This window comes from Vombatus ursinus, unplaced genomic scaffold (genome assembly GCF_900497805.2).
Source record: "Vombatus ursinus unplaced genomic scaffold, bare-nosed wombat genome assembly UNPS02014798.1, whole genome shotgun sequence".
Classification (NCBI taxonomy): domain Eukaryota; kingdom Metazoa; phylum Chordata; class Mammalia; order Diprotodontia; family Vombatidae; genus Vombatus; species Vombatus ursinus.
Genome location: NW_020954576.1, coordinates 52,761,613 through 52,781,503, shown reverse-complemented (window position 1 = coordinate 52,781,503; position 19,891 = coordinate 52,761,613). Strand labels below are relative to the sequence as shown.

At 42.5% G+C, this 19,891-nt stretch overlaps 1 protein-coding gene across 5 annotated transcripts in view; it reads right to left on the bottom strand.

Moving 5' to 3' along the window:
* The window catches only part of ARHGEF11 (Rho guanine nucleotide exchange factor 11), a 154,949-nt gene that overhangs the window by 10,304 nt on the left and 124,754 nt on the right, over positions 1-19,891 (bottom strand). For 4 of the 5 annotated variants that reach the window (XM_027870992.1, XM_027870996.1, XM_027870994.1 and 1 more), the window contains 11 exons: positions 14,985-15,081; positions 10,209-10,338; positions 5,207-5,386; positions 5,055-5,102; positions 4,714-4,901; positions 4,103-4,249; positions 3,786-3,865; positions 3,500-3,625; positions 3,033-3,150; positions 594-772; positions 89-164 (listed from right to left, as the gene is read on the bottom strand). In XM_027870992.1, coding sequence (XP_027726793.1) covers positions 89-164; positions 594-772; positions 3,033-3,150; positions 3,500-3,625; positions 3,786-3,865; positions 4,103-4,249; positions 4,714-4,901; positions 5,055-5,102; positions 5,207-5,386; positions 10,209-10,338; positions 14,985-15,081 — 1,369 coding nt within the window. The remainder of the gene's footprint in view (positions 1-88; positions 165-593; positions 773-3,032; positions 3,151-3,499; positions 3,626-3,785; positions 3,866-4,102; positions 4,250-4,713; positions 4,902-5,054; positions 5,103-5,206; positions 5,387-10,208; positions 10,339-14,984; positions 15,082-19,891) is intronic. The other variant, XM_027870995.1, reaches the window with a different exon arrangement.

Below are 19,891 nucleotides of genomic sequence, written 5' to 3'. Positions count from 1 at the left end.
CGGGGCACTAGAAGAATCAAATGAATTGGCTACTCCATCCCATACTTCCCACATATTTCCACTTGACCCTATGCCACTCAATTCATACCCACAGTCTTGTCTTTGCTTATCCTCCATGTTAGAGGTCCTTCATGAATCATTCTCCTTGTTGTGAGGTCCAGGCTCTGTCGGAAGGGAAAGGGGCAGAGAAGAGACCAATGATAACTCTGGGTGGGGTCATCCCACCTTATTCTAAATTCATACTTTCCCTACCCATTACCTTCATACAGGCTGTTTACACCACTGCCTGCTGCCAGGTCCCCCATCCCCCACCGAGGACATCCTCCTTTCTCCTCTTTCCTGAAGCCCATGCTATTCCTCAACTCCCTTCTCCCTGCCAAAAAACTTTTCTAGACCGTTTCCTTAGCCTTGATCGGTCTCACCCTGCCAATTAATACCTAGAACTCTGTCTGGTGAACACATCTATGTCCCATATTCCTTTATACACTATGCTAGAGGTCTCCCCTTAATGCCTCAGACAGGGCTCTTTTTAGGGGTGGTGACGCTGGTCACCAGTATAGGACAGAGAACTGCTTCTACCTTCCACCTAGTACCTTGAATTCTGCTGCCAGAGGATTGCTGGCCCTTTCCAGGGAGGTGGTATCCAAGCGCTTCTGGTAGCTCTCTAGCCGGTGTCGGTTCTCTGTCTGTTTCACTGCCTCATTCACATACTTAAGAATCTCTCGGCACTGATCTCGGGCCCGACACAGCTTCTGATACTCACAAGTACTGCCTATTAAGATAGGATGAAGGTAAAATGTTACAGATCAGTCTCCAGAGGCAGCTGGTGATGTGATAGATAAAGAGTCAGGGCTTGGAGCCAGGAAGATCTGAATTCAATTTTGCCTTCAGACACTTACTAGTTTGTGTGACTCTGGGCAAGTCACTTAATCTTTGTCTTCCTTAGTTTCCTCAATTGTAAATGGGGATAATAAAAGCACTTATCTTCCCCTGGGTTGTTGTGAGGATCAAATGAGATAATGTTTACAAAAAGTGATTAGCACAGCACAGTGTGTGGAATATCATATGTGCAATAGCAATATTTATTCCCTTCCTTTTCCCTTCCAGTGGTGGAACAGAGCCAAAGATTATTTGGCTACTCATTTCCTGATCATAGGTCTACCTTTTCCTTTCCTTGGGGTTGGTACTGTGTATCAGATCTGTATCATTTCTGGTCCCAAATACCTAAAACAAAAGGGCTGAGTTTATTCTCAGTGTTCAAGTCACTGTTTGGGGACCCTGAAAGTCCTTGCCTAGGAGCCAGATAAAAAAGTACAAATCCATTGCTTGGAACGGAGGAGGAAGAGATAAGAGGAGCTGAGGGGACATTGGTGAGGAAAAGGAAAAAGAACCTAGGTAACGAAGCAGGACATTAAAGGTAGATGGATGGGGTAGTGACCAGGGTAGGGCAGGGACTGCTTCTCTAGCTTCCTTCTAGTACCTTAGACTCTGTCACATCTAGAAAAATATGGCCAAGTAAGACAGTATCTGTGTTCCTAAGTCTAATGCCCCAGATGCAAAGTGTGTATATGATGTTCAAAGGAGAATAAGGTTCTAGGGATAGCAGTGAGACTAAGCATGTGCCCAACCTGCCTCCTCCAAGTTTGAAGCCATTTTCTCAAATGATGATAATACTAATGCAAAGCTATATAGTACTTTACATGTTTCTAAGTACTTTCACTTTCTTAATCTCATTTTGTCCTCAAAATAACCTTCTATTATAGGCAGGGAAGGTACTGTCATGCTGGTTTTACAGATTACAAAAAACAAAACAAAACAAAACAAAACAAAACATGCCCATGTCCTATAAAAGGTAAATTGGCAAAGCTGACAAAAGATGAGAGAAGTTAATCCTGGTGGGATTATGTGAAGAAGGGAACCCTTGTGCTGGACATTGTTGGTAGAATGACACATTAGTTACTATAACTATTTTGGAAAGCAATTTGGAATTATGAAAGTAAGTGACTAAAATGTCCATATCCTTTGACCCAAAGATTTTATGCCTAGGCATATGCTCCAGGGTCACTGATAAAGAGAAAAGTCTCCATATACATCAAAATATTTACAGAGTACTCTTTGTGGTAGCAATGAATTGAAAACAAAGTAGATGCACACTGATTAGGGAATACTATGCAAATTATGGTACATGAATGTAATGGCATGTTGCCGTGCTGGAAGAAATAGTAAATACCATGGATACAGAGAAGTATGGAGACACATGAAATGATGCAGAGTGAAGTAATCAGAGCCAAGAAAACAATTTATACAAGGACTTTAACAATGTACTACAAAGTAATCAAAAATTGCAAAATCAAAATTGCAAAATTACAAAGAACAAGTATGACCCCAAAGAAGAGATGTGAGAAGATAGTTCTATCCACTCTTTACTGAGGTAAAAGGTCCACGGGTATGAAACACTGCATATGTTTCCAGATCTTTTCTATGTATTAAGTTGATTTTTTTTCTTCTCTTTTTCTTTATTCTTTGTTATATGGAATGGGTCTTTGGGAGAGGAAGGGATAGAGGGGGAAATTTAGTTGATCTAGAATCAAAAGATATTAATAAAAATTGCCAATGAGGGTGGGTGGGGAGGGAGCAAGGCAGAAAATTTGGAACCCAAAGTTTTAAAAACAAATGTTAAAAAACAATTGTTTTCATATGCAACTGGGAAATAAGATATACAGGCGATGGAGTATAGAAATCTATTCTGCCCTACAGGAAAATTGAAGGGGAAGGGGATAAGAGAAGGGGGACAGAAATTCCCCAGACTAGGGGAAGGGGTATTCAGAATGCATGCCATCTTGGGGTGGGGGAAGGGACGAGATGGGGAAAAAATTTGGGAACTCAAAATCTTGTGAAAGTGAATGTTGAAAACTAAAAATAAATACATTTTTTAAAAAAGTGGAGCTGAGACTCACACCCATGTCTGACACCTTAGGTGTCTTCTTTCTATACCAATGCACTCCCCCACCTCGATGATGTCACATTCCTACCATCTGTGTACTTGATGATATTCTCCAGCAGCAGTGGATACTTGGTGAGACGCTGCATCTCTGAGATGATCAGATCCTTGAGCTGCAGGCGCCGGCACTGGGGATTGCTCTCAGCCTCCTGGGTAGGAAGAATGAGTAAGGAGGAATTTCAAGTCATGGTAGGGAAGAAGGGAGATTTGGAATACCATCAAGGCAGAGACAGACTGGGGCAAGTGTTTAAGAGATAATGGCAGGCAGCAGTGTGAGCGATGGAACCTGGTTTCCAATTCCACATGAGCCACTAAGTGAGAGCTGTAGCAGTGATCTAAGGGAGTGCTGGAGAGCTTCCTGGAGTGAAGGAAAACAATGAGTCTTAGAGGTTCTATTAAGCAGAAGGAAAGCCTGGTATACATGGTTATGAGGTATGCAGAAGGGCTTGAGGACAAGAGACAGGTAAGGAGATGACAGGCAGAAGAAGGGTGCCGTACCTGCATGAAGAGTTGGAAGCGGCTCTCCTTACGTTGTTTGGTCTTGATCAGTTCCAGTGCAACTGACTGATAGGAACAGAACTGTGCTGCTACCTGCTGGAGCTCCTCTCTGGCTGCACCATCAAACTAAGGAGACAAAAAAAATGGGCATCCAACTAGTCCTGACACTCCTGGTCCTCTCAAGAGCCCTTCTTCCTCCCACACATCAGGACCTCGCTTCTCTCTTGGCCTCCCAACAGTGCTTTCCATCCCCAATCATGATCTAAAAGGGATATTGGGGCCATACCCTGGCCAGCATGAAGTCACTGATCTCTTTGATGACAGGGCCCTCCTCCCGGAGCTTCTTCATGGCCTCACACCAAGAATCTGAGGAGGAAGAGGAGAGAAAACACAGATACACACAAGCTCTCATTGCCAAACTCTGCATGCCAAGGAGAAGGGGAGAAAAGAGAAGTATTCAAAAGTAAGAGACTTGGAATATGGGGAATCAAAGCAGAAGAGCCTGGTTTGGGAACAAGATCAGGAGGTAGTAATACTATGGAGCTAAGGAACAGTGCCAGGAGGTTACTAAAGGGTAGGGAACTTAAGAATGGGGCTACTTACTATGAATTTCAATAAGTTCAGGCAGGTTAGGGAAGAGGCGGGCCAGCTCCTCCCGAGGCATCAAGTTCTCCTTCTTCATGCGCTGGTAGAAAATCAAGTCCAGGACTCGTAGAGTCCGAAGATGGGACGCCTCTGTCACAAACAGCTCTGTGCCAGAAGAGAGCTGAAGTCACCTTAGGCTTTGGAGTCCTAACTCCTTGATCCTCCAATTCCCCCTACTCTTGGGGGGAAAGTACTAGTTCCAAATTCCAGCTCCTCAGAAGGCCTGATTTTCCACATCTTTGATTCACATTTTTATGCCCAAAGAGAACTCAGGATCATATAGTCCAACCTCCTTTAACAAATAAGGACACTTAGCCCCAGACAGAGGAAGTGATTTGTCCACAGTCACCTAACTAAGAATGGGGTTCAGTTCTTCTGCCTCCTCATTCAGGGCATTTCCCATTACACTTCACTGCCTCCTACTGGTGCTGGCATGGACCCCCAACCTCCAGAGGTTACCAAGAGGCTTTTCTTCAAGGACTCTTAGTGCCCAGGTAGAGTTGTTGCCCTGAATGGGGAATAAGGATGGCCCTAGGATGGAAGGTGAGGGGCAGAGCACAAGTCCTCACCATTGATAACTTCCTGTCGGTCAATCTCCCTTTGTGACAGCCCAGCTACCACATCTTTTCCCACTGTGTGCTGCCAGTTCTGGGCATCAGGCTCAGGTTCCAGGTCAGATAATTGACCCAGGTCATCCTCCAGGAGGTGAGGGAGAAGGGCATCTGTACAGTACCCAAGGCTAGGAGATTCAATGCTCCTGTAAATGATGAAGGGTTAGTGGTGAAGGATTCTGTTTATTTCTGTGGAGGAAGGGACCAAACAGGGCCCTTTCTAGCTACTTCTGTACAAATAAGCATTATTAGGGGGTAAGAAGCTAGGGCTGGGGAACAGAAGATGCTGAATCACTCACCTACGGCCCATTTTGGGGGTGAAAGGTGGGGTTGGGTTCTCCAGGGACCTGGGAATGGAAATGAAAGTTATCAGCATTCCGCTCAAAGCACCAGGCAATTATCAGGATGGCTGCTTTAATTTGTTTTTTCATCCCCTTTCAATCCTACCCACCTGGTAGAAAGGCTGGAGGCTGAGGATGAGGCTGACTGGTGGAGCCTAGTAGCCTCCGCAGCAGCATCCATATCCACGTCACTTCGAGAACGGGGCACATTCTCTGCTTTCCGGGACTTTTTCATCTCCTCTCTTCCTTTCAGGCTCTCTGAGCGGCCCAGACGTATTTCTGAACGTGAACTGAGTGAGGAGATGGGGAGGACTCAGAGCAGACTTCTCTGCTCTGCCCTTACCAAGATCCAGCCCTCTCCTTCCCCACCCCCATCCCTCAGAAGCCAGACAATCCCTCCACCTTCTCTGCATGGTCCACCTAAGCCCCAAAGGAGCAGGCACTCTGGAATGCCAAAGGTCATGTCCTTCCCTTTCTCTGAACAAAGGCAACTCTCCCTTCCCTTCCCCACTGTAGCCTAATTAAGGATCTACTCTTCTAAGACCTATCAAGGAAGAGTCTAAAGGGGAAAGCAAATCATAGCGATGAAAGACAAGCTCAGACTTTCAATGTGCTTTGAGCCCTTCATATAGAAGGATTAAAGGGGTAGGCTGAGACCCCCAAACTCCCCAACCTAGGAAGGTGTAGATAGCAGAGTCCCTAATTGAGGACAACAAGACCCAGTACCACCATTCTCCTCACCTAGGGTTATCTGTGGTCATTCTAGTCATCCCTCTGCCTCTGTACAGGATAGTCCCCTCTTCTGGTGCAAGCTGGGGAGGGACCCTCCTTTTTCCAAGATCTCCCGAGAAGAAAATGCAACCATCTTCTTCATTTGCCTATTCCAGGGCTTTCTGCCATTGCCTGTCAGGAAGTTCTCACTGCTTTCTAACTTTCCTCCTTTCTTATATCTTAACAGAACTGTTGCCCCCTCCCTGCCCACACCTTGGTTTCCCATTATGCCCAGTACTCTTTCCACTATGACTGACATTTATATAGCATTTCAAAGTTTGTAAATTTCTTTATGTACATTATTTCCTTTGGACTTCACAATGGCACTGTGGGGTCTTATACCTGTCCTACAGGTATGATTATCCCAATTTTACAGACAAGGAAACTGAGGTTTAGAGAGGGTCAGTGGCTTGCCTATGATCAAGTATCACAATACCACACTGCCTCTCTTCTGGCCAATTCCCTTCTAGGCACCTGCTCTTCTTCTCCATCTCCTAAGTTTAGCAATCAAGCATCTCAAAGTGGCAAGGGGTCCTTTGTTTTCTGGGAAAGGCATTGTTGATAAGAAGCTGAGGATTTGATGTGGCTCTTCTTGGTGTTCTGTTGTGATCTGGACTCCACAAGAGATGGTATTTCTGATCCCTATCTGACCCAGGTCCCCAGCAACTCCTGTGCAGTCATACATTTCTGCTGCTGTTAATACTGATAATTTGTACTCCATGTTGTACCCTAGGCCAAAAGAACATTCAGGGGCCTCTCAAAATTTGAGCTAGGGGCACCTGGGCCATTAGAGTACACTACTGCCATGAACCAGATGCTGATAGCCCCCAGACTACTACCTACATCAACCAGTGTGAACTGTCATAGGGGTAGGGCATTTGTGGGGAACTTGCAGCCTCAAGGCCACATGTGGCCCTCTAGGTCCTCAAGTGCAGCCCTCTCACTGAATCCAAACTTCACAGAGCAAATCCTCTTAATAAAAGGATTTGTTCTGTAAAACTTGGACTCAGTCAAAAGGCCATACATACCCGAGGCCATGGAAGGCTACATGTGGTCTCGAGGCCAAAGGTTCCCCACCCGAGATAGGGGATGAACTGCCTATCCATTCCAACCAGTTCTGAGAAATCTGACCCAGACCCAACCTGGTTTCAAGACATTTCTCATAAATACTCGCATATAAAGTGCTTCAGCACTATGAACAAACTGTTGGTGTTACTGAGGCTACACGGTCAAAGATGTGAGAGTGGCTTTCAGAAATCAGTTATTGGAACTATTTAGGATCAATACGGCCATTCACACAAGTAACTGCTAAGCACTTTCAAGATTATGCCTTTTAGAAAAGCTCAGATCCTTAACCACCTTTCAATTTGAAATGTGTGCTACATGTTTCTCTCTATGAGAAACCTAATGTCTCCACCTCCACCACTGTACTGAAAGTACTTTCTAGAAGTTCAACCAAATAACTTCCAAATCACAAATCCAGTGGTCTTTTCTCTTTAAATCTTTTCTGTATGTTTTGACATTGCTGACTACCCTTCTTTAAAATTATTTCCTTCCTAAATATCCATTCTGCACTATCCTAGTTTCTATCTCCTTGACTACTCCTCTGGCTCTTTTACCACTTTTTATCCCTTAAATTTATGTGTATAATAAGTTTCAGCCTTCTCCTCTATCTTTAAACTCTCTTCTTGGAGATATCAGCCCTTCTCAAATAAATTCCAGTAGTCCTGCTTTTTTTGTTGCCTGTTGGACATTTCCACTCGGGTAAGATGACATTTTAAAATTAACATGTCCAAAAGATAAATCATCTTTGCTTTAAAAATCAGCTCCTTTACTGACTTCCGTTTCTGTCAAAAGTACTATCATTTTCCAGGTCATCCAAGTAACCAACCTCTAAGCTCCCAATATTCAATCAATCACAAGGTGCTGGAGCTTCTTCCTCTGTGCTCAGAGACCCCACCATGCTCCCAAGTTCCCTCAAACTGATCAGAGACACAGGTGGACCCTCAGAGTACAAATCTCTTCTAGGAGGCTGAGCCAGAGATTCCTCATCTGCTCCTTCCTCAGCATGAGAAGCTAAAAGGAAAACAGGTGAAGAAACTAAGCAAACTGTTCTTTGTCTTCAAAGACCACAGACATGGTACTTGTCATATATTACCTTATGCTATGATTACGCAGATGTGTCTTTTGTATCAAGCCCCAGAATATTTTAAAACTTCTTAAGGTAAACCACAACTACTCAAAGGAATTCAATCTGATAATCCATACAGGAAAAAGTAAGCAGATAAATCATCTAAACTATGACTTATTGGGTGCCCATGTTCTAGTCCATCTAGACATATATCTTGGGCAGACACTTAGATGGGCAACGGGCTGAGCCTAGAATCAAACAGGAGAACAAATGCAGGCTCAATTGCATCTGGAAAACTTCACTGTAATTTCAATGATCCTAAGCTGCTCCTGAAACCAAAACCCATCTTTTAACACACTGTTCTTCTAGTGATGTTCTATGGCCATGAGTCATGGAACACTTCAGTCTTGAGAGAATCAAAATTATAGGTGACTCAAAAGATGATGGAGAGACCTAAACTGGGTATCAGTAAGCAGCAGTCAATGACTATGAGAAGAGATATAAAAAGCAACACCCAGGAGATGGAAGATCAGAAAAAAGTGGGCTGGTCTTGTTGAAAGAACAAAGGATAACAACAGACATATAACCAAGGTACTACACTAGTAGCCACTAAGTGTAAAAGACAGAGACTAGCTCCCAGCACATTAGGTTCTTTCCACACAGACAATTTGTAGGAGAATCTAGACAAGATAAAAAAAGGATGAGAAAATGTCATGGGTGGTGATTTGCACAGGAGAGGGAGTAGCCACACCAATAAGGTTACAGATCCATTGTAGTATCAAAGTAGCTACTAAGTTCTAAGTTCTTGAAGACAGAGACTGTGTCCAAGACACTTCTATACCCTCAACATTTAGTCCAGTGCAAAATATAGTGGAAAAAGCACTGGACCATGGGTTGGGAAACCTGAGTTCTAGTCTCAACTCTGCCATGGACTTGCTATGTGACTTGGACAGGTCAACCTCTTTCAACCTTTATTTTTTAAATGTGGAAACTGAATAAAATGATCTTAAAGATTATTCTAGCTCTAACACTATGATGATTCCTTTGTCATGCCTCATATCTAGCCTTTACTTATTCCTATTACTACAATGTTCAAGATCAAATCTCTTTCCACTAGGATTACTGCAATGATATTCCAACTGATCTCCCTACCTCCAGAATACCCTCCAGTCCACCTTCCACACAGCCCCACATTAATTCTCTTAAAATACTGTTTTCATTGTGTTACCCTCCTACTCAATGGCACCCCACTGCCTAGAAGATAAAACTCCAAACCTGGCATTCAAGGTCCTCTGGTCTGACCTGAACCTACCTCTGCAGCCTTCTCCCTCAGTGTTCTCTTGCAGGATACCATGACCATTCTTCAAGCTCTAGACTAGACTTCCTTTCCTCTATGAGCCCAGTCTGGTCCAGTCATCTCAACTCTTCTTTCTACAACACTACTCCCTGTGTCTTCTTTACTTAGACTATTAGTCATCTATTCATGTGTCAGTGTTGTTTTTCCAACCAGACCCTGAGACCACTGAGGCCTTCTATGAGGAATTGCTGAGCCTGGAGAAGAGGCAGTGTAGTGAAATAGAGCCTATGGCACTGGGGGCCAGGAAATCTGGGGTTACCACTTGCCCACTGTGACCTTAGGCAAGTTACTTTGCTTTCTGGGTCTCAGTTTCTTCACATATACAATGAAAGAGCTGGACTGGTTGATTTCCAAGGTTTCTTGAAGTTCTAAAATTCTACGATTACAACTTTATTATCGGAAGGGCTGTCATGTGAAAGGGGATTCAGAATGACTCTATGTGACTTCAGGAAGCAGAACTAGAAACAATGGATGACAGTTACCAAAAGGCAGATTTCAGTTCCATATAAAGAAAGAACTTCATGATAAAAGGGACTATTCAGGAACAGAATGGCTTTGCTTATAAAGCAGTGAGTTCTCCATCACTGAGTATTCACACACAGGTTGGATGACGACTTCATGGGGATTTTCAGATGTTTAGGTGTTGGAAGACTATTAAAATTTATCCTTCTCTTTCGCTTTACACATAAACCCAACCATGATTCTGATTCATTTCCTTCTCTAAGGGGGGAATTGAGGTAAAGGAATAAAGTCACAAGTGATAGGGCTTTAACTGGAACCAAGGCATCCTAGTCCCTAGTCCTCCCCATCCTTGGTCCAGTAAGTGTATGAGCCTGCCCCTCCAGCCACTTACTACCTTTCACTCTCCAGCAGATCCTCAGGGAAGCTTCCTGTTGAGAGTCGCTGCATTCCAGGCTCCGGGGTGTCATACTGTTGGTTGTTCTCAAAGTGCTGGATGATGTTTCTCACATTGCCAGGTTTGACTAGGGATAGGGGAGAAGTAAAGTAAAAATTCAGTAAATGATGCCCTCCTTTCTGCACAGGGACTCCTCCAGACTCCTCACTTCTCCTTCTCAGTCAATGAGACAAGGACAAAAGCAAGAGCAGTGGATGCTAAATGAAGTCTCCACTATGACTTTCCTAAAGGACATATCCAAGTAAGAGTAGGCAGCAATGCTACAAACATATTTGTATATCATCTAAATGTACTCCTAAATGAGGCCATTCTTGCCTACTCGCAGACATTTTTCGAAATTTGCCATTAACTTTAGGTCAAAGTGTCTTGATGTTTCTCTGTGGTCCTTCTACCCCTTCCAACTCCCAACTTCTTTAAATTCAACTCTTCCTTTACCACAGGTAAAGCAGAGAAGGATAAAAAAGTAAACACCTTGATCCAGAGAAAGAAGAAAGGATTATGCCAGGACTAGAGACCCTTCTCCTGGCCATTTACCTTCTGGCCCTGAGCCAGGCAAAGCTTACAGATAGCTGTTCTATTCCAGAAAAGCAGAAAGAGACAGGTGAGAGAAGGTATGCATACAGCCAATCACAGACATTAGGACTATAGAGAACCAAGACCCATACTGACCATAAATTGGACTGTTATTAGTTCCCAATAATTAGGAAAGGGGATAAGGAAATCATTCTAGAAGGCTGATTAGCCAGCTTAGGGGTCCTAATGATTCTGAGATTGGGGCTGAGCTATTTATACCATCATAGGGAGATGACTCTTCTACTGGGGACTTTGTGGTAAGTATGGGTAAAACAAGAAAGAAAAAATATCCGAAGCGCTGAGGCCCCAACAATGACCATACTAATCCATGTTCTATATAGCCATGTTCCCAAAGATCCCACTACCTAATACAAATTCACCAAACTCCATTGCTTCTCATATCAAGATTTTAAAAGAAAGTTTCTGATTCAGAGAACACTAGAGGAAAGAATTTGATAAGCTTCTGTGCTTCACATCTTTTGGGGCAGGATTGGGATAATGCCCCTCTGCATCCACATACAAAATAACTTGTATATATGTGGAAGAGTTAACAGTCATTCCCAAAGCAGCACCTAACCAGGAGAGGAGATTCAAGATATATATTTTCTGTCTATTCATCATTTGAATGTGTACATGGGCCTTTGTGGGTTGGCCAGGGCTAGCATTCCTCAGTCTTCCCCGAAAAGAAGGTAGTAGCTGAGTTAGATGACCTCTTTAAAGTAATCTAGGCACATCTCAAAAGATAAACTCACTGGAGTGCAGGGACTTAATCCTACCCCCAGGAAAGTGTAAGTTATACCCTATATGGTATAGAGTACAAAGTACAACTGTCTTCTGGGGGATATCCCACCCTGGCTGTGACAAAAAATAAGGAATAATCAAGGAAGTATGACCCTAAGAGATCTCTGAGTCAGATGAGCACCACAGAGCCAAAGAGTAATTACAGCAAAAGTAGGTAGAAAGAAATGGGAAGGGGAAGGCAAGAAGAAACACACTACATGAAAGCTGACCATATGTCGTCAAATATTGACTCCTTTGGCCAAAGAGAAAAATAGTAGCAGTAAAAATGAGAAATAATCATCTAAAAATTATTGTCCTCTAGCTTTTGTTATGTTGTATTCTTATACATGAAAACTGAGAAGCCTGGTGGCTTTCTGGGAATTCAGAGGATTTGGAATTAAATGAAGCTATGACAAAAACTAGAGTCTGAAGCATTTGGCAGGCCATTTCACCCTAACACTCCCTATAAGAAAGGCACAGTGCCATCTCTCAGAATAATATAAAACAATGGTTTAAATGGCTTATTGTCTAAGTCTAATGTCATGTTTACAGGGGAAATATGTGCTGAGAATTAAGTATCTGGGTTTCAGGGGCTTTTATGATCAACGGCTGCCGATCAATCAGAAATAAGTGGGAGTTAAAGTCATCAGAGCTATCCGTAATATTTTAAAACACCACCCCCCCCCCAACACCACCATTTTAAATAAGTAGAACAGGTAATGTTACCCTTGTAATATAGCTTCCATCTCCCACATTCAAAAAACTATTCTCTCAAAGATTACGAAAAATCTCTTAATTGATAAATCTTAATTGATAAAGTGAAAATGGCTTTTCTTAAGTCTTCATCCTTCTTGATCTCTTAGAAATTTTTCAAACTGCTGACGCCACCTATCCCATGCTTCTTAGTCTCCTTGCTGAGGTATCATTAGTCTTCTTCCCCCAAATGTGAGTAATCCCTGCCAAAGGCTCTGTCCGGGGTCCTCTTCTCTCTTTACAACCTCTTGATGATGTTATCAACCCCTATGGGTTCTATCTATCATCATCATTATGCACATGACTCCTGAATCTATATGGTCAGCCCTAATCTTTTTTTCTGAAAACCAATTCTAAGTAGTCAACTGCTTGTTAGACACTCCTAACCAGATATTCCATAGACATTTCAAACTCAGCAAGTCCAAAATGAAATTATTATCTTTCTCTTGAAACTCACAACTCATTCATACTTCCCTGTTTCTGTTAACAGAATCACTATCCTTCCAGTAACCCAGGTGTCAATCTCAGAGCCATCCTTGAATTTTCCCTTTCCATTATCTCCCTTATCTATTAGTTGTCTGATTCTACCTCTGAATCTCCTGAATGCGTCTCTTTCCCTATGCCCACACCTAGCCAATCTAGTCAAGGCCCTTACTTCCTTTGGACTATTCAAAGAGTCTCCTAATTGGTCACCAGCTCCCAAGCCTCCTCAATTGATATTCCATGCAGTTACCAAAATCATCTTCCTCAAGTCTAAGCGTGAACATGTTACTTGCCAGCTTAAAAATCTCCAGCAGCTCCCTAAACTCTCTAGGAAAAATGACAAATGCTTCAGACACAATAATACTACCTACTTTCACATACCATAAACTCCTGCCAAAGTAATGCTCATGGACCAGATCTTGTAAGAAACCCTCACTCATCTCCCTCTGTGTTGGTACCCTTTCCCTTTTCCTCCTGCTCTCATGGGTACACTTCTTATTACTTAGCTTACAACCTCCCAATAAAAGATAAGCTCTTTGAGGGCAAAAACTACTTTTGACTTTTGCACTCCTAGCACAACACTTCTGCATTTGAATTAACTAAGAGTAATAACATCATCTTCAAAGACAGTAATTTCATGGTACTGCTGAATATCAGGAATTTTTCTCATTTCCAGCTGACTGGAGGACGTCTGGAATCCTAATTGTGGGATTTCATTCCACTTTGCACCCCAGTCCCATGTGTGAACACTGGACTGAGGAGGTGCCCTCCTTGGGGCTTTGCCACTACCCATCTGTAGGACTTTCCTTCTCTGGACCTCTTTGCTTCTTCACCAGTAACATGAGGGACTGGGGTAGAAGGAGGGTAGACTCACTCACTAAAGGATCTCTAAAGGCCCATTCTAGTTCTAGAATCTCAATGAAAGAGATGGTTTTGCAAAAAACCAGGAAGAATGGGACCTCTGGACAGGAATCTCCTTTACATCTGATGCTGTTTGAGAAGCTGATCTTGCACAGGAAGATCCACAGGAGATGAGAGAGGTGAAGAGACCTGATTGACAGGTAAAAGGCAGAACTTCCAGGATATCTCTATAGAATAGAAAGGGGCTGCCCTTAATCCTAGACCCCTGGGTCTGGTAGGGGCTCTGAGTACCTGGGAATTCCTTCTGGGCAAAAGGGAGTGCTTGGTGGGGGGAAGGTAACAGGATAGAGGATTCAAGGATAAAAAGACTGAACACAAAGAAAATCCCAAAAGAAAGTGATCGTTTTACCTTCCACAGGGGACAAGGGGACATGAAATGCTAAAGCAAAAAAGAAACACACAAAAACAAACCACGAAAAGTCAAATTAACTCTTTAAGAGTCAAAACAAACAAAAAAATCACATCTAACCAGAAAATGAAAACAGAGGGGCAATATGAAAGATGACCCAGAAATGATTCCCACCTTGCCTGTCTTCCCATTCTGAGAAGGTAATTTTAGCCAGAAAGCTCATCCCTTGTTCTTCTTCCATAGCCACCCTCCTCAATCCTCTCATTCCACTCATTCCTTGAGGGCATAAGAGTAGAGCAAACAAGCAGGAGAGGCAGGAGAGAAGGTAGAAGAGCAGTTCCTTCCTAACAAACCACACCTACTTAAGGTCAGTTAAGTATAGGTGGTTAGGTCATTGTCAAGATTGGCAATATCTCAGAGACTGTATCAACTCCATCAAAGGTCCAAAACTGACCTAAACTTCTGAGGATCCTTTGGAGCAGGGATACACCTCAGGGTTGAGGAGAGTAGTAAATGGGGGTGGGGGAGGAGAAGGAGGGGGAAGTTAACACCAGCAGATAACACTTTTTTTCCCCTTATACCCACCACCCCAAGAATATCCTTGACCCAAGGAAAACCATAGGTTAAGCCTAGGAATGTACTGATTCAAAAAGCTATTCAATTAGCTCTAATTGGATTGGAATTCTTGAATCAAGTACCTGGCTCTAAATGATTCTTTCTTAGTTCTAAAAATCTCAAACAGATGTAACCTAAGGTGAGACTGAGCAGTGCTGATAGGAACCTGCTAAATCCACAGAAACAGGGGATTGCCAGCTTCCAGCTTTCAGGAAAACGGGAGCTGCCTGGATACTTACTGCTCTGAGAGGAACTTTTCGGCTTTCCAATATATTTGAGGATGGGGTTCCGCTTCTTGTCCTCCAAAGCATCCTTTTCCTTCTTGGCATTGCTGCTCTGTTGAAATAGGAAGGAATTATTGTGGGACTGTGGTGGGAAAGCCCCAAGACTAAGCCGTGCCAATCAATTCTCCCCCTCAAGTCTGATATTGACTAGAAAATGGTATGGTAGATGTCCATGTGCACTGATAGTTTGGGAATGACAGTTATATCTGTATTTTAAAAAATGAGAGGAAGTAAGCGCTGGCATATTCTCATCTCCCACCATTTTGCCAGATGCCTGTATTCAAATGTATTCCAAGTCCAAAATGAAAGATATAGCTGGGTGGCTGTTAAACAGCAGCCCGCTTTTAGCCCAAAAGTAGTGATAATTTAGGGGCAGCTAGGTGGCACAGTGAATAGAGCACCAGCCCTGAAGTCAGGAGGACCTTAGTTCAAATCCGGCCTCAGACCAAACACTTGACACTAACTAGCTGTGTGACCCTGGGCAAATCACTTAACCCCAACTGCCCTAAAAAAAAAAAAAAGTAGTGATAACTTAAAGAAAATAGTCATAAGAGTTTCTTAAACTCCTCAAAGAATATTTTAATGAGAAAATAAAGGCCATTCACCACATGTTCTCTTTTCCCCTTCTCTACATATAGAAAAACTTGACATCATTCCCTATCCTCTGAAAGGTGACCGTTCTTGCCAGGGCCAACCCCCTTCCACGTACCCTTGATTCTCTCCTCTTTCATCTCTCCAGCAGGTTGCCCATACTTCTTCATCTAGTCCTCAATCTCTCCCTACTGGTTCCTTGCATGCTGCCTACAAACAGACCCAGGTCTCCCCCATCCTTAAAAAACTTGCTTGGCTCTACTATCCCACATAAGCTACAGTCCCATAACTCTTTCCTTTCACAACCAAACTGCTAGAAAAAGTTCTTTACTCTCATTTGTTCCATTTCCTTTTGTCTAACTCATTCCTCAATCCTTTGCAGTCTAGTTTCTGATCTCATCATTCAACTGAAACATCTTTTTCCAAAGTTACCAATAATCTTTTAATTGACATATCTGATGTTTTGTTTTCAGTCTGTATCCTGGACCTCTCTGCAGCATTTGACACTCAACCACCTCTCTTCATGGATACTCTCTCCTTTCTGGAATTTGTTAAAAAAAAAAAAGCTAACCTCTGACTTTTCTGACCTCTTCTCAGTCCCATCCAAACTGTGGATGTACCCCTAGGCTCTATCCTAGACTCTCTTTTCTCTACACTGTGACCTGATTAGCAATCACAGGTTTAATTCCCTTCTCTATGCCTGTGACTCTTAGATCTATTTACTCAGTCCTCCTCTCTGTCCTGAACTCCAGTCCTGTAGCAATCAACAAGCATTTACTAAGTGCCTTATACGTCAGACATCATACTAAGTATTGAGGATATAAAGACAAAAATTCTGACTTTAAGGCACTTACATCCTCTGCCAGGACAGACAACATGTACAACCCTAACTCTATACAAATTTATAAAGTAATGTTAGGAGGAAAGCAGCAAGGGGGATAAGGAAAGATCTCATGTTCATAGTGGTACCTGAATTAAGTTTTGAAGGAGGTTAGGAATTCTAAGAAGTAGAAGTGAGAAAGAAGTACATTCTAGGCATGGGGGACAATATGTGCAAAGGCATAGAGATGGAAAATGGCATTTCTTGTGTATGGAAATGCTAAGAAGCACAGTTTCACTAAAATGTAGAACTTGTGAAGGGAAGTATTGGACACTCTCAACTAGATGTCCCAAAGGCTTCTAAAATTTAACATGTCAAAAACATACCTCAATCTTTTTCTCACAAATTCACTCCCTCTTCTGAAATGTCCTTAATTCTGCTGAAAGCACTACTGTCTTTTCAGTTCCTTAGGTTTACAACACTGAAATTAATTCTTCACTCTCCACCCTAAAATCTAATTGGTTGAAAATCTGGTTTCTATCTCCACAACCTCTCCTTGTTTTTGTATACATGGCCACTATGCCATTCCTGGTTTTATCACTTTTCTCCCAGACAACTGCAATAAGCCTTCTGATTGGTCTCCTTGCCTTAAATCCCTCCCCACTTCTAATCCATCCCCAACACATTTGCCATGGTGATACTCTATAAAGCATTCCATTTTCAGACTCAATAAAGTTCAGTATTACCTCTACAATGAAATGCAAACTTTGTTTGGGATTTAAAATTTTTCTCAGTCTCCTTTGTTAGATCTTCATCCAGGTCCTGCCCCCTAATCGTGGATACCCCCAAGGCTCTGTCCTGGGTCCCCTTCCCTTCTCCCTCTATATTATTGCACTTGATGAACTCATCAGCACCCACAGATTCAATTTCTCATCATTATGCAAATAATTCTCAGATCTACTCATCCTGCCCTAACTTTTCTCTGAGCTCTAGCCTTTCATCTCCAAATGCCTTTTCAGACACCTCAAAATGGAAATTCCATAGACATGTCTAAAACTGAACTTATTCTCTTTTCTCCTAAACCAGGAATGGGGAAATCTGCAGCTTCAGGGACACATGTGTCTAGGTCCTCAAGTGTGGCCCTATGACTGAATCCAAACTTCACCAACAGAGGGGATTTGTTCTATGAAGTTTGGATTCAGTCAAAGGGCCGCACTTGAGGACCTATAGTGCCACATGTGGCCTTGAGGCCGCAGGTTCCCCACCCCTTTGCCTAAACCCTTTCCTTTCTGAAGTTCCCTGGCTTACAACCTAGGTATCATCCTGAACTCTTCACTCTTTCTCATTCTCCACATGCAATCAGTTATGAAGGCCTACTGATTTCACCTTTGCGACACAACTCACTGAAATTCTCTCTCTCCACTGGTATGCCACTACTCTGATGCAGACCCTTGTTACCTCACACCTGGACTATTGCAAACAGACTTCTGATTGAACTGTCTGCCTCAAGTTTCTCTCCACCCCAGTCCATCCTCCCTTCCGTTGTCAAAATGATATTCCTGAAGCACAGGTTTGACTATACTACCTCTCCCCTATTCAAAAATTCCAGTAGCTGTCAATTTTGATACCAAATATATCCTGTTTGTTGTTCACAGTCCTTCATAAATCAACCATTCCTACCTTTCCAGTATTCTATCACTTTATTTGCTTCTTTCTACATACTCTGACCTAGTCATACTGGCATCTTTCCTGTTCCTTAAACAAAACACTTGCTCTCCTAACTCAGTACACTTTTGATGCCTCATGCCTGAAACTCTCTTCCCTCATCTCGGCTTCCTTCATGTTTTGACTAAAGTCCTACCTTCTAAAAGAAGCCTTTTTCCAAATCCTTAATCTTAGTGTCTCCCCTTAAAGATATCTCCATTTTGTCTTCTACATATCTTATTTGTTTGTACATAGTTGTTTGCACATTGTCTCTATTAAACTGTGAACTCCTTTAAAGAGGTTTTTAAGTTACTCCATATCCCTAGCACTTAGCACAGTGCACACAAGATAATATGTGCTTAAAAAATGGTTGTTGACTGACTTCACAAACTGGCTCCAGTCTACCTTTTTATTTCTAACCTGATTATATTATCATTGCCTTTTATGCAGGCTAATCCAGCCAAGCTGGCCTCCTAGTTGTTTCTCGTTTCCTGTCTCTGTGTCTTTGCCCAGGCTGATCTCCATGCCTGAAATGCACTCCATGCGCTCCCTCATCACCTCTGCCTGCTAGAACCCCTAGTTTCCTTAGAAGCTCAGCTGAGAAGGACCATCTTCTGTGTGAAGCCTTCCCTAACCTGCACTTTATCTCTCACTGCTTCAAGAACTCTGTAAGACCCTAACTAGCACAGATAGTGACCATCTACAATGGAAGAGGAAAATCCTTACCAAGAACTCCCTACACCAATGAAATCATAGGTCTGGTTTTAAAAAAAAAAACACAAAAAACCAACACATACGTGAAGCAAACCAAAAATCCCTGTGGCACTGTATATGCTTCTGCAGGGCCATGGTATCTAACTCAATAGAATGTAAGCTCTGAGGGCAATGATAAAGAAACAATTCCATTGCTGCCTTTGTATTCCTAACGTCTAGTGCAGAGTAGGTACAGAATAAATGCCTATTCAGTTTTCAGATGAAGAAATCAAAGCTATCTACAGTTATATGAAAAAATGCTCCAAATCACTTTTGATTTGAGAAACACAAATTAAAACAACTCTGAGGTACCACCCCACACCTATCAGATAGGCTAGTATGACAGAAAATGAAAATGAAAATGTTGGAGGAAATGCAGGAAAATTGGGACACTGAGGCCCTGCTGGTGGAGTTGTGAACTGATCCAAACGTTCTGCCGAGCAATTTGAAATTATGGCCAAAGGGCAACCAAACTGTGTGTGCTGTTTGATCCAGCAACACCACTATTAGGTCTGCAACCCAAAGAGATCATAAAAAAGGAAAAGGGACCCACAAAAATACAGCAGCTCTTTTTGTGGTGGCAAAGCATTGAGAGGATGCCCATCAACTGGAAAATGGCTGAACAAGTTGTGGTATATAAATGTAATGGAATACTACTATGCTACAAGAAACAACGACGAGGATGATTTCCGAGAAACCTGGGAAGACATGCACTGATGCAAAGTGACCAGAATCAGGAAAACACTGTACACAGTATCAGCAACACTGTGTGATGATCAACCATGACTGACTTAGCTCTTCTCAGCAATACAATGATCCAAGACAATTCCAAAGGAATCATGTTGGAAAATCCTATCCACATCCAGAGAAAGGACTAATGGAGTCTGAATACAGATGTAAACATACTATTTTCACTTTTTTTTTCATGGTTTTTTTTTCTTTTGGCCTGTTTCTTCTTTCAAAACATGACTACCATAGAAATATGTTTTACATG